Genomic DNA, 12,938 nt, shown 5'->3' with positions numbered 1-12,938 from the left:
GATTAGGTTGCCATACGGTCTGAAGATATCGTCTGCGGAATTTGTAAAAGTTATTAATTTAATTATACCGGATATGGAGGGAGTGACAAAATACGTAGATGATTTGCTACTGAGGTCACTCACCTTTCGCGAGATGCTGAAGTTGATGATTTATATATTTGGCATCTTGCGTGATAACGGATTGAGACTGAATGCCAACAAGTGTAAGTTCTTTGCAAGCTCCACGGACCATCTTGGCTTCAACATTTCAACGAGAAGCATAAAAAAACAAAAAAAGAAAATTGAAGGTTACTTGGAGTATTTGAAAAAGAAAACAAACGTTAGAACTGGTAAAGTAAAATTAAGAAATGTACGAGAAGTGTTGGCATTGATTGGCTTAACTGGTATTTATAGTCGCTTCATTCCTAATTACCAAGACATAGTGAGGCCTCTTTATGACTTAACTCGAAAAGGTGTACCATTTATATGGGGCACCGCTCAAGAAGAGGCGGTAGACAAATTAACTGAGGAGTTTACCAAAGAATTTGAGCTTATGACACCGGTAGATGGAGAAGACATGTACTTGGACACAGTCTCCACTGAGCATTCGATCAATGGTGTTTTGTATCAAAACATCAAAGGAGAAGATAAAATTGTAATGTTCGTGAGTAGCGCGTTTAAACAACACCAACAAAATTACACGTTAATTGAGCGCGAAATGTATGCTTTGGTTCGAGTAATAAATAAGCTGCAGTTGTGGCTTCATGGGAGACGCATCCATGTGAGAGGAGACCTCCAGTCAGTCGTGCACAAGTTTACAACTCTGGCTAAGGTGCATAGAAAGGCGGCTGGCTGGATAACAGAGTTGAATTGTTACGATCTCACGTACGATTTGAAACACAAAGTACGTGGTCAATGGTATGGAATTCAGGCGCCTGAGTTGACAATTTACGATACAAATTGGTCCAACATGATACCGTTAAATGTATCATTCGTAGAGTTGGTCAAAGATGAGATCTTGGATCACTTGAGACGCTTGGACATCTTCCAGAGTCGTGATAGGATGTGTACAAAGATTGTGCGCAAACTGAACGCTCTTGAGCTTGATATGACTGCAAAGCAGTTAGAGTCGAAGAGAAGAATTCAGGCGAAGTATGCAGTGATCAAAGAGAAGGATAAAGAGTTGCTCTACAGAAAGTTCAAAGATGGCTCGAGAATTCCAGTGATGCCTGACGAGTTATTCAGGGATACCATTGTATACCTGCATGAGATGTATGGTCATATTGGAGCCCACAAATTGGAGGCAGTATTTAAGAGACTTTATTACTCGCCAAACATCGTAAAAACCACACGGATTATTACAAGTGAGTGTATTACTTGTCGAAAAACTAAAGGCTATAGCGAGAAGAAGCGCTTGCAATTTTCTCAAATCGAGGCGTTCAACATAGCGGACGTCATCTCGGCGGACCTATGTGGACCAATCGCGAATGAGCAAGGAGAACCAAAGTACATGTTTGTAGCTAAGTGCGTTTTTACTGGCAAAGTTTGGATAATTCCATTGGAGTCGATTCCAGCTGAGACAGTTGTGCACGCTATGGAGTTAGTACTAGAAGATATCGAGAAGCTCGGTCATAAAGTTCGTAAAGTGATCACGGACAATGGCACTCAGTTTAGAAGCGAAAGCTGGAATGAGATGCTCAAAGCTAATGGCGTAAAAGTAGGCCATACGACGACGTACAATCCGCAGTCATCACTGGTTGAGCGCACCATGCGCATAATTGGTGATAGATTGCGAGCAAAATTGAACAATGAGCCGGAGAATGATGAGTATACTCACCATGGTTGGCACGTACATGTTAAGAAAATTGAGTCGGAGATAAACAACACCCCTACTGAGTATGGCATAAAACCGAATGAGGTATGGGGCATCGAAGATGAGTTTTCTGCCAACATGCCAACCAAGTTGGCTAAGTTAAATTCGAAATACCTGCTCAAGAAGCTGCAGCAGGATATGTTAGAAAAGAATCCTAAATCTGTGACTAGCGAGACGCTCATGGAAAAACCCATTGAGCTCTCAAACCTGATAAGAGACGAAGATGGTTATTATTGGGCTGCTGTTGACGGAGCTTGCTCTAACAATGGCTCCAGTGATGCCATCGCAGGTATAGGGGTGGCTTGGACTCCTAATGGAGAATTCAACATTTCTGAAAGAATTGACCACCCTAGGTACCGAAATACCAACAATTTAGCTGAGGCGGTAGCTCTGAGTAAAGCTATGAAGGTGTTGCTTAAGTTAGGTGCGAGACGCGCGAAAATTTTTTATGATTCGTGCTATTTAACAACCGCGATTAATTATAACGTTGAGAAGTGGAAAATCAACAGCTGGAAGAATGCGAGTCGAAAACCAGTTGTGCACCGCGAAATTTTTCAAGAAATTTTAGAATTGAAAGAAAAATTTGAGAAGTTTGAATTAAAGCACACCCCCGCGAGAAGCTTTGATCGTAATAATCATGCAGCTGATAAGCTTGCACGTAAGGCAGTGTATACCCAAGAATTAGTAGACTTACGAGTTGATGAAATGACTGAGCAGCAGGTGTTAATTTCGTACATTAGGGAGAGAAGAAAGCTACAGAGATCTAGAGACGAAGTAGCATTTTACAAACTTAAGGGTGACCCCATTTGTTACGAGGAGGGGGAACTAGTTATGCTCACAGAGCACCGGCAGAGCTCCTACGACAAAGGGGTCTCGAAAAAGCTGTTTCCCAAGCGTTTTGGACCTTACATGGTCATGAAACACGTTGGTGATAACGCGTACCGAGTGAGAAGCATCGCTAATGAGTCTGATGAACAAATTGTGAATGCCAGACAAATGACGATCTATTTGAGTTTAGAACAACAAGAGAAGCTCAAAAATGACCCTAAGTTACAGTCAAAAACCGATAATAGGCCCCTAATTGAGAAAATAAGAGAAAAAGTAACGCCGAAGGAAATCGAGAAGTCAGAAATTGAGGAAGAGGTTGAAGAAGAGGTCACTGACCTTAAAATACATGATCAAGTCGCGGAAAGAGCAGCTAGGCTACTGGCTAGAGAAATGCGTAAAAAAGAACTCGAAGAAGTTGAGAGAAATAAAAGTAAGAAACTGCAGGAATTCCAGAGACTCAAAAAACATGCGAGACGCAAGTTGGATGATAAAGAGAATGAAAAAATCGAAGACTGTATAAAAAGAGCGGTAAATTTGAGTAAAAAGGCTGGAGAAATTATTGAAAATGCGAAAAAGAAAGATAAAGAGAGAAAACGTACGAAAATTTTAAAGCCAGGTGAGACGCCACCAGGATCAGCTGATCCTGATTACGTACCTCCAACGAGTATGAAAAGGCGAAAAAAGAAAACAGCCAATTTTATTGCGTTAGAAAAATTGGAGTCGCATCACCGGATAAATTTCGTCGAGCTGTATTTAAATTACGATGATATTGCGAGGTAGAGTCGTTGATTGAGTAGCTGGAGTTCCAGACATTGCTCTGCAGTGTCAAAACCTGTAAAATTTTTTTTTAACCTGTAAACAATTTATTTTATTCAAAAATTACTCGTGGAAATGTTTTAATCGGTTTTATTACATGAGAATTGGGCGAACGAAAGCGAGAGTGTTTTTACCCGAGCAGCCTACGAGCTATAGGAAAAGAGTACGGTAAGCGAGTAGGCGGGGGGTGGTTAGACACGCCGCACAACGAGAACGAAGCGAGAACGGCTCTCCGCACCGTGTTATTATGAGCAGCCAGCATTTATGCGTACTAGCGAGTAGGCGCGGGGTAGAGGTAAACCGAACGCAACGAGAACGAAAAGGAACGGCTCCCCTCGTACCATTGCAACGAAGCAAAGAGTCGTTTTGCGTGTAAGCGAGTAGGCGGGGAGTGGTTACGGGCCGAATACGACGAGCCGGTTGCATTGTAACAGGCAACCAACTGATAAGAAAAATATTTCGATCGAATGAAAAGGCAGATGGTTTGGCTATTGTGCTTTGCGTTGAGTTGTGAAATATGTTGAAATGTGCTTGATTGTTGAAATGTGAATTTTTTTCGTGATTTTTTGGCAATTATTACGGTAAATTGCGATCGGTGGTGAATAAAAAGTAATTTTTCGTGTTCGTGATCGTATTTGCGGTTCGATTAAGGTGAGAAATTTTGAATTACGGTGATTTTTCGCGAAATGAGCAGCTTCGTGCATGTTTGGTGTTGGAAAATTTTGTAGCAGAAATATTCTTGCCGAAATTTGAGTAAGTCCAGTTTAAAATAATATTAATACGCGATTTTCTATGTTCATAGCCGAGAAGTATTGTGTTTCGTACATCTGGAGCGTGTAATTAGCGGAAAATCGTGGGAATTTCAAAAATCGAGAAGCTCTCGTCGCGTGTGTCTGGTAGGTTGAAAGTACATGACCACGTGTGTAAAGAATTAAGCTCGGTGCCGTGAAATAGTGATTCAATGTGTTTTTTTTGCGTAGCTAAAAGAACAAAACGAGCAGCAACGTGGTGAAAGCTGAGGTTGGAAATTCCTTTGAGTTGCCAGAAAGCTTTTCTCGACTAGTAGGTGCGATCTCGATTGGACGAAGCTTTTATTGGAAAGGTAAGAGAAGCGATTGAGTAGCTTTTTAACAATAATACGTTACCATAAATGTGCATGTTGAGTAGCGAGGTGTAATACGAGAGAGATTGGTGTTAATTTCATTTGGTCACCGGTTTCAGCTGATTATTGGACGGAGTGTTATTTTTTGATCGTTTGATGAGAATTATTGACGCTGGAAAAAAGGTGAGTAGAACTTAGCATAAGCCAATGTGTTTCGTGTCACGTCGAGTAGCTTTTTTGTAATCATGTTGAAAGTGAACTGCTCAGGTAGTAACTTGTCTCGATTGCCTGTTTCAGCTGAAGAATTCGACGTGGTAATTGAAGTCGATTCGTGTGACGAAGTTTTTTGACGCTGAAAAATAGGTGAGTTGAGTTGGAATATTACGAGCACGATATTTAGAATTATGAGTAGCGTAGTAGATATATACATGTATTAGTTTTCGAGTAGTTAACTTGGTGCATTTTTCGTGAGAAGAAAACTTACCTACACTTGTCCAACTGTTCGCAGCTATTTTTTGACTTAAGAAGATGGCGATGAAAGGCGATAAGCCGCAGCAACCTGATTGGGATGATACCGACGAGAGTAGCGATTCTGAAAGGTAAAGATTTTGAGTACCTATTTAAAAATAAAGTAGAAATACACGAGTGAGAGTTGAGTAGTAAAATTTCGGTCGTTTTGTATTATGTTTAGCGATTCGGAGACGGAAGCCACACATTATAGAATTTTTCGGTGTCAGATATGTGGTAAGCCGATTGGTGAAGGGCCAAAAAAGAAAAAATCGAATACAACGGCGTTCGCGGTCTCGTGTGGGCACCAGTTTCACAAAAAGTGCCTGAAGAAAAAGAAAGCAGAGTTACCGTGCGATTGCTTCGTGAATGGCTGCCAGAAAAATGGCAGAGTCGATCCCGAGACATGGCGGAAATTACGCGGCGGTACTACCGAGGTGTCGAAATGCGCTGAAGAAGAAAAGGATTCCTTGCGCGAGCGGTTAGTAAAAGAAATGCGGCAAAATACCTTGCTGATTGAGCAAAACGAGTCGCTGATTCAGTCGTCGAGAGAGTCGCCGCGTGCTGAAGCCGAGCAAATTCGAGTTGAGTTAAACTGCGCAAAGACCGAAATAGAGCAGCTCAAGGCGGAATTAGCAGAGGTACAGCAAAGAGCTGCGACGTTGGTGGTACAGAACGATGCGCTGTTGCTCGCGAGTCAAGGTCCAAGAGATTGGTCAGTCGAGGAACTCTCTGAGGAGGCTTTTGCAGCCGAGGCGGAGAGACGTGGTTTTGAGTCATCGCTAGACAGACGTAAGTGTAAAATTTGAGTAGCGCATACGTGAATGCGGTCGCGATGAGTAGATTATTTACGTTCATTTTTTCGTGTCTTTTGTTTCAATAGTGAACCGAGAAGAACGCGACCGGCGCTACCGGCAGTTTACGGAGAAAATCGAAGAAAATAACATGAACTTCGACGAGGCGCTGCAAGCGATAGACCGACAAAGAGTATTCACGCAGGTCGACAGTGCACGGATGATGGTTTTAATCGACATCGACAGAGAGGCGTTGGACAAAGAAGTTAGATTATCAGAGGTTCTCGATGGAATTAGCGTGCTACCGTCATTGACAGGTATGAGTTTGAGTAACGCTGAGTCGCAAAATATGAGTAGTCGATATATCACGCTGGGTATTTCTTTTTTAGGTATCGAGCAGCCGACGATGCAAAGGATGATTGAACTCAATAGACGTCTCGAGCAGCTCGAAATTAGCTATGATGACGTGTTCGAGGTAGTCAACGACGAGGCGGAACGAGCTCGCTTAGAAGCGAGGAAGTCGCTGCAAAAGAAAGAAACTACGAAACCAGCGGCGAAAGCGGTAGTTGAGAAGCCTCAAAAGACCGAAGAGAAACCATCGACGTCGAAAGAGAAGCGGTCCTCGGTCCCGAACACACCAGACGTAAACCTGGACGGAATCGAGACGGACGGTAAGAGTAACGACGGTGAAAGCCCTCGACCTGACGATGAGCGTGCGAAAAGAGAGTCACGTAAAAGAACGAGTACAGAGTCGTCTAAAGAGAGCTCTTCGCCAAAAAGCCCTAAGCTAGAGGATGTTATACCTGATTCGGTTATTTATGCTTCGCTAAAAATCTGTTTAGAAAGAGCAGCGCGTGGAGACCTTAAAGAAAGAATTCAAGGGATACTCGACTCATACAGCGAAACGTCAACGGTAAAGACTGAGACGCCTCAAGATTCCGAAAACGTAGTCAAAAAATCGATACTCGAGGCGCGGGTGAAAGATCAAGAACGCACGCCGATTACGACGCAGCAACAACGGCCGCGGTACGCCACGCCGAATACTCCGGCGTCCGATTCAGCGAGTCGATCGCAGCGAAGCACGAGCGAGTCACGGAGGCGCGATACGAGCACGGGTGACTCCTCGTCCAAGAAGACGGATGTATCGAGTAGCTCGCGTGGATCGAGAGTAAGCGGCGTCGAGTCGATCGAAAAGAAGCGGTCGCCATCGAGGAGCTCGTCCAGCGATTCGGAGTCAGATTCGTCCGAGTCAACGCCACCGAAGAAGTCTAGAAAGTCGAAATCGTCAAGAAAGCGAGCAGCGACGAAACGCAAGTCGACTTCGAAAAATAAAGCGTCACCGAAGAAGAAAAAGATTACGTCGACAAAAAAGAAACCGGCGACAAAACGTAAACCGGCGACGACGAAACCGGCGGTAAAGCGTAAACTCCCAGTAGCGAAAGACGAGACGCCGGAAATACCGCCGGAAGGAGTGAAAACTCGTAGCCAGACGCGAAGCGAGTCGAAATCGGTGGAGGAAGGTGAAGTTACCCAATCTAGCCAAGAAACGCTCGAGCTTGCGGCAGATGCGAGTGAATTTGAGGAGCAGCCCGAATCAAGACCACCGTTACCGAACGTACCGGCACCCGAGCAGCCGCCGCCCCCGAGCCCAGAGCGAGTTCTCCAGGACCAGCAGCCTGGTCTAGCGCAGTTAACGCCGGGCGAACGGGCGCAGCGCGCCTTTCAAGAACGAGAGCGCGAGTGTAGACGAAACATGGAAATAGCGTTGCGACATCACGACCGAGAAGCCGCTAGAGTACGTGAAGGAAGAATGGATCTCGGACCAATAGAAGATTATTTCGAGCCGCTGGAAAATTGCCCGCCGCCACCAGCGCCAGTATGGCTGATGGCCGAGTTTCGGTACGAGCCGCGCGGTGAGAGATACGTTCGAGGTATGTTTTTCCCGGTCACGCGCGACACGATTCAACAGTCGATGCAGAGCCGAGGAATTTTGATCAACAATGAGTTAACGGTACGAGATGACTTGTATTATCAGAGAGACGGCGGGGCTTGGATTCTGGGCCGAGTATACCGTGGAGGCGCTACGTACTACGTAATAAACTCGTTCGTCGTCATCGGAGATGCTCTCGCGCATGCGGTGGTAAGTGAGGTGATCTACCAAAACGTAGCGGCGAGGCGAGCGTGGAGTGTGCACCCGCTCGCGGGCTCACGAATTCCAATTACCACCATGTGCAGAAACCTACGAAGCTTGGTCCAGCGGGCGCCGCAGCGAGTGGTGATGTCGGCGGGGCAGTTTTGCATGGAGTCACAGACGTTCGAAATTGTAACCGAGAGAATCCTCGAACTTTGGCGCGCGATGCATCGGCGGGGTACGCGACACATTTTGATGGTGCCTCCGCTGACGTGGCCGCACTGCCCGGAAATACGCGTCCGAATACGGGATTTTCTACGGCAAGGACCGACGAGAGCAGAGTTCGATGGTAGATACGTATATATGGAGGCATTAGAAGAAACGATCGAGAGATGCCCTCCAGCGACGTTCCGTGGTGAGACGCCGTATTTGAACGAGCACCAAGCGTCGGAGGCGTTAGTCAGGATATTTGAATACGCAACGGTCGAGCGGAGATGGGGGTACGGTCAGTTTCCGCGGGAGCAGGATCCGCCGCGTCCGGTGGAGCAGCTCCAAGCAAACCAACTTCAACGTATCGAGGAGATGTTGAGGCAAGACCGTGCAGCCTTGGCGGCACATGAACGAAGGAACGTCCGCGAGCAGCTGGAACGAGAAGTACACGAGAGAGAGCTGATCGAAAGAGTGCAGCGACAGATGAGACACCTTCCTGGCGCCGATCGTCAATTACTGCCCGAGCGAGCCGCGCAGTTGGTCAACGAGGTGAACCGACAGATGCCTGAGCCGCCGCAGCAGCCGCAAGCTGGACCGAGTCGCCAGCAGCCGGCACAAGAAGGAAGACAGTTACAGGTGGCTATACCACGAGCACCTGGATTGGCCGGATTTGGACGAGGTCGTGGCAGGCTGGCGGAGAGACGCGAGCGAATGCGATTGGAGGCGGAGGAAGAAAGACAAAACCCTCAGAACGAACAGAACCAGAATGATGGCAGAGAAGCACGCTAAAATGCGGTGAAAATTTTTCGAAGAGTCGCCTCTGTCTATTTAGTTTTGTTTTCTCGATGTAAAATTTGTCTCATGCGCGATTCGTGGCAGTATTACGAGTAGTGAACGAAAGTAGTTCCAAAAATTGTAAATTTTTTTTCCCTCTGATGTTGTATTTTTATTTTTCTCGATCGTGGTCTCAAATTTTTTTTTTATTATTATTGTTGTTTATTTTCTGATGTAATTACGAGTAAGCTCCTCGAGGAAAAGAGAATTTTTCGAGTAGAGCAGTTTTTTTTGGTATTTGTTGTTTATACTATTGTTTTGTTGTTTTTTGTTTCTACCATTTGCCAAATTAAAAGATGAAGTTTTGTTTATTGAATTTTGAGGCGTGCTAATAAGTAGAGTATGCCGAAATGTAAATAAGTGTGAATTTGTGTGTGAATTTGTGCAGGCAAATGAGTAGTTTAGTTTACGAAAGCAATGTTGTTTGTGAATTGTTTTTTGGAATTAATTAAGATCATTGAGTAACCAAATATACGAGGCGAAATTAGTTATGTTCTGTGATAAAATAAAAACTTACGTGTTGGAATAGACGGTGTTTTTATTTGTTGTGAATATCACCATTCGAGAAATTGAGTATTGGAATAACGATCTTGAGTAGCTCGAAAATACCTCAGAGGTACCTGCGAAAAGAAAAACGAAGAACAAAGTACAAAGTTTTTCTTTAATTTAAGCAATAAAGAAGTAAAAATATTACGTCCCGTGATAGGTATCGATGAGCAGCTTCAAGCAATCGTACGAGTAACTGGGAGTAATCACGTGAGTAGCTGGAATTGAGACGTTTAAACTGGTCCAGACGGGTCGAGTGCCAGCATCTGTGAAAATAAAGAGTTAGCACTCGGAGGTAAATTATGAGTAGAGATATGAGTAGTTACCTGAGTCTGACTCCAGTGAGAAGAATTCCAGCGAGAATCTGAAACATAAAGCAGAAAAAGAGCAAGATTAGTGAGAAGCTCACCTGAGTAGTGTCACAGGTTCCAGGTCAGATTAATGAAGCAATCCAGAGCTCCAGACAAGATTCCAATCCAAGGATGGTGTAGAATTAAGGTTAACATAGTAATGTAATTAGATTATGATTGCATGTAAACATGTTTAGATATGTTAATCTTAAGTTCGCGTATTGTTATAAGATTCTGCACGAGTAGCCAGATAGGGTCTGATAGGGTCTTAGGACGAGTAGGCCACATCTGTGATACGAGGCGGGGCAGGGGGAGCCCAAGTACTCTACGAGACGCTGAGTAGGCCTCTTTAGGCTGCGTATCCAGACGGGCCCCCGAGCTATACCCAGCCGGGGCATTATGTAGAGGGTACTTGGGACTCCATGTTACCACTCTACAGTGGTAATTTGATGCCCAGGCAGGCGGCAACACTGCAACCGGTACAGCGCCATCTGGTGTACTGGTTCAGTGGAGACGACGGCCGAGATTGCCGAAGCGAGCCGCCTTGCAGTTTTCTAACCATCTTCATAAAGAGTAGTAATAAGTTTAACGCTGGCTTATGCCAACTCTGTCTGTTAGGAAACGCCTCATCACCAGCAGAATCTTTCGTGTAAACGAATGGTATTGAATAGTTATCGTAGTAACGTTCTTATTCACTGTACATCAAATGAGAGATATAAATATATGGTGAAACGTATGTATTTGTGTTGATCATTGATTTACGACGAGTTGTAGAGAGTAGTAGTTGGGTAGACTGAGATAGGTATTTATACCTTGTGGGTTCAGTGTTCTATACGAACTGGGTTGTTTTAGGGTTAAGGTACCAGGTGGCATAAGTGAGACTTTTCCCCTAAACCATAAGAACCCTCTGTTTTACCCTAACAATAAAATCACAAATTGAAACTTCATCAATAGATAGGTACCTAATTGAAACCCGGCAAAATCAAATAAATCCTGCTATCAAACCTTTCCTTAAAGAACCTCTTTAAGTGTTCAGCTATGTACCTTACATAAATACGTTTTTCCATCACACAGAATACAGATAGAACTCGTGTTTAGTAATATGAAAATACGAAGTACATACATAAATGGAATGATGGAGTACAGATTTTTACTATCAACATTCAACAAACAAATTTTATTTTTTTCCTTTATTAATTGTTTGCTATTAAAAAAGCATATGGTCCAAAAGTCTACAAAAGAACAAAAATTTTAATGTTCATACTCAAAAAAAGAAGAATTTTTTCAAACAAAGCAATAATCGAATTAGAATTATTATTTGTAAAAAAAAATGATAAGTATCTAATCATTTCCTTCAGTTTTTTTTTTTTTTTTTTTTTTTTTTTTTTACAAAATAATTGAAAATATTACTTATGTACCTACGTCTTATTATTTCAATTGTAAGTTAAGTAAATTTTAAATTACCTACTGAAATAACATGAAAAACATCGTAAAAAAATCAAAAACACTTTTTTATGACCAAGAAATGAAGACAGAATATCACAGTGTGATTACAAATTAACAAGAATGTATAATAAATTACATTATTGTCACTCATATCTGCCATTTTTCACCCAAAAAATTTTGTATCAAAACCTAGTAGCAAATAAGAATAAATAAATTACAAATTGAAACTTCATCAATGAAGTTAAAACGTCAAAATAAAATCAAACCTATCATCTAACAAAGTAGGTACATTGAATGATGGATGAGTACAGATTTTTACCAACTACTACAAGAAAATTCCATTTTTTTTCCTTCATTTGTTTGCTATTAAAAAAGCATACGGTTCAAAGTTCTGCAAAAGAATAAAAATTTTAATGTTCCCATTCAAAGATAAGTTTTTTTTTTCAAACAAAAAAAATTGAATTAAAATTATTTTGTACTTAATTAAAAATTTTACAGTATAAGTAAAATAACTTAATAATTTATTTTCTTCGTTAAAAAATTTTTTTTTTGCAAAATAATTGAAAATATTACTTACGTATTATTTCAATGGTACATATGTTTAGTAAATTTTGAATAACTGAAATAAAATGAAAAACATCGTAAAAAAATCAAAACCACCTTTTTTTATGACCAAGAAATGAAAACAAAATATCACATTGTGACTAGAAATCAAACAAATCAAGGTAAGTGGAAGGTAAGTCCCAAAATAATTGAAAACTTGAAGTATAAAAAAATAATATGAGGAAATTCATGATTCATAATCTATATTAGCGAAGTAGAATTGAAGGGATGAGAATTGAACATTATAAATTTCATAATGAGAAAAATATTTCAACAAATTCAAGATTTAATCATGAATTAGTCAGGCAATTGAAACGGTCAAGATTAGAGATTTCAACACCATAAAGTGAAATAGGTACACTGATTCGATTCTTGAAAATAAAACCATTATTCAATCATTAATAAAAGTTTTGTATTTTATTATGATATCAAAATGATCAGCGACCTCAAATTAGTATAAATCTGCTGATTATTTTTAAAAATCCTTTTCAAAATTGAATTCCTGATGAAAAATTAACTACTGCCAGCAAATTTTCGTATGGGCAACTATATTAACAAGTTACCAATGGGCACTTGGCTGTTATGTAAATAAAAAGACGAGAAAATAGAAAGTGGCTCAACTCTACGCCTGCAAATAATCCTATAGGCAACTATATTAACAACAGCATTGGGCTGTACAGAGACACCATCTCCATGTCGTAGATTCCAAGTTTGGCATCCATTTTTCGATTAGGGTAGGTGAGGCTGGGCTGGTGTAGGGGAGAATTTGAAATTGAACCAATCAATTGTTAGGTTATCGATGTCGTAGATTCTAACTAAATTTGGCATCCATTTTTCGATGGAAGTGAGGCTTAGGGAAGAAAGAATTCAGATTTCGACATTTTCATCAATTTTGAAGCCAAATCGGTCGAACTAGAAT

The 12,938-nt window shown here is 41.9% G+C and overlaps 1 protein-coding gene across 3 annotated transcripts; it reads left to right on the top strand.

Moving 5' to 3' along the window:
* The first annotated feature begins 3,456 nt into the window (after positions 1-3,456).
* On the top strand, positions 3,457-10,706 carry LOC135847093 (centrosome-associated protein Alms1a-like). Of its 3 annotated transcripts, XM_065366503.1 has the most exons (9): positions 3,457-4,392; positions 4,477-4,598; positions 4,718-4,781; positions 4,896-4,961; positions 5,107-5,197; positions 5,290-5,897; positions 5,989-6,216; positions 6,289-6,570; positions 6,742-10,706. In XM_065366503.1, exons 5-9 carry the CDS (start codon positions 5,127-5,129, stop codon positions 9,027-9,029), a joined length of 3,477 nt encoding a protein of 1,158 aa, XP_065222575.1. In that variant the 5' UTR covers positions 3,457-4,392; positions 4,477-4,598; positions 4,718-4,781; positions 4,896-4,961; positions 5,107-5,126; the 3' UTR covers positions 9,030-10,706. The 3 variants fall into 3 exon arrangements, with proteins under 3 accessions (XP_065222575.1, XP_065222574.1, XP_065222573.1); XM_065366502.1 differs by having other exon boundaries at positions 6,001-6,216; positions 6,289-10,706; XM_065366501.1 differs by having other exon boundaries at positions 6,289-10,706.
* The last annotated feature ends 2,232 nt before the right edge of the window (positions 10,707-12,938 follow it).

This window comes from Planococcus citri, chromosome 5, assembly GCF_950023065.1.
Source record: "Planococcus citri chromosome 5, ihPlaCitr1.1, whole genome shotgun sequence".
NCBI lineage: Eukaryota > Metazoa > Arthropoda > Insecta > Hemiptera > Pseudococcidae > Planococcus > Planococcus citri.
This window is presented reverse-complemented; position numbering and strand designations above follow the sequence as displayed.

Coding starts and splice junctions, on each gene's coding strand:
- LOC135847093 (XM_065366501.1), top strand. CDS start 5,127: ATGGCGATGAAAGGCGATAAGCCGCAGCAACCTGATTGGGATGATACC. Junction 5,198..5,289: donor GAGAGTAGCGATTCTGAAAG/GTAAAGATTTTG, acceptor TATTATGTTTAG/CGATTCGGAGACGGAAGCCA. Junction 5,898..5,988: donor TGAGTCATCGCTAGACAGAC/GTAAGTGTAAAA, acceptor TTGTTTCAATAG/TGAACCGAGAAGAACGCGAC.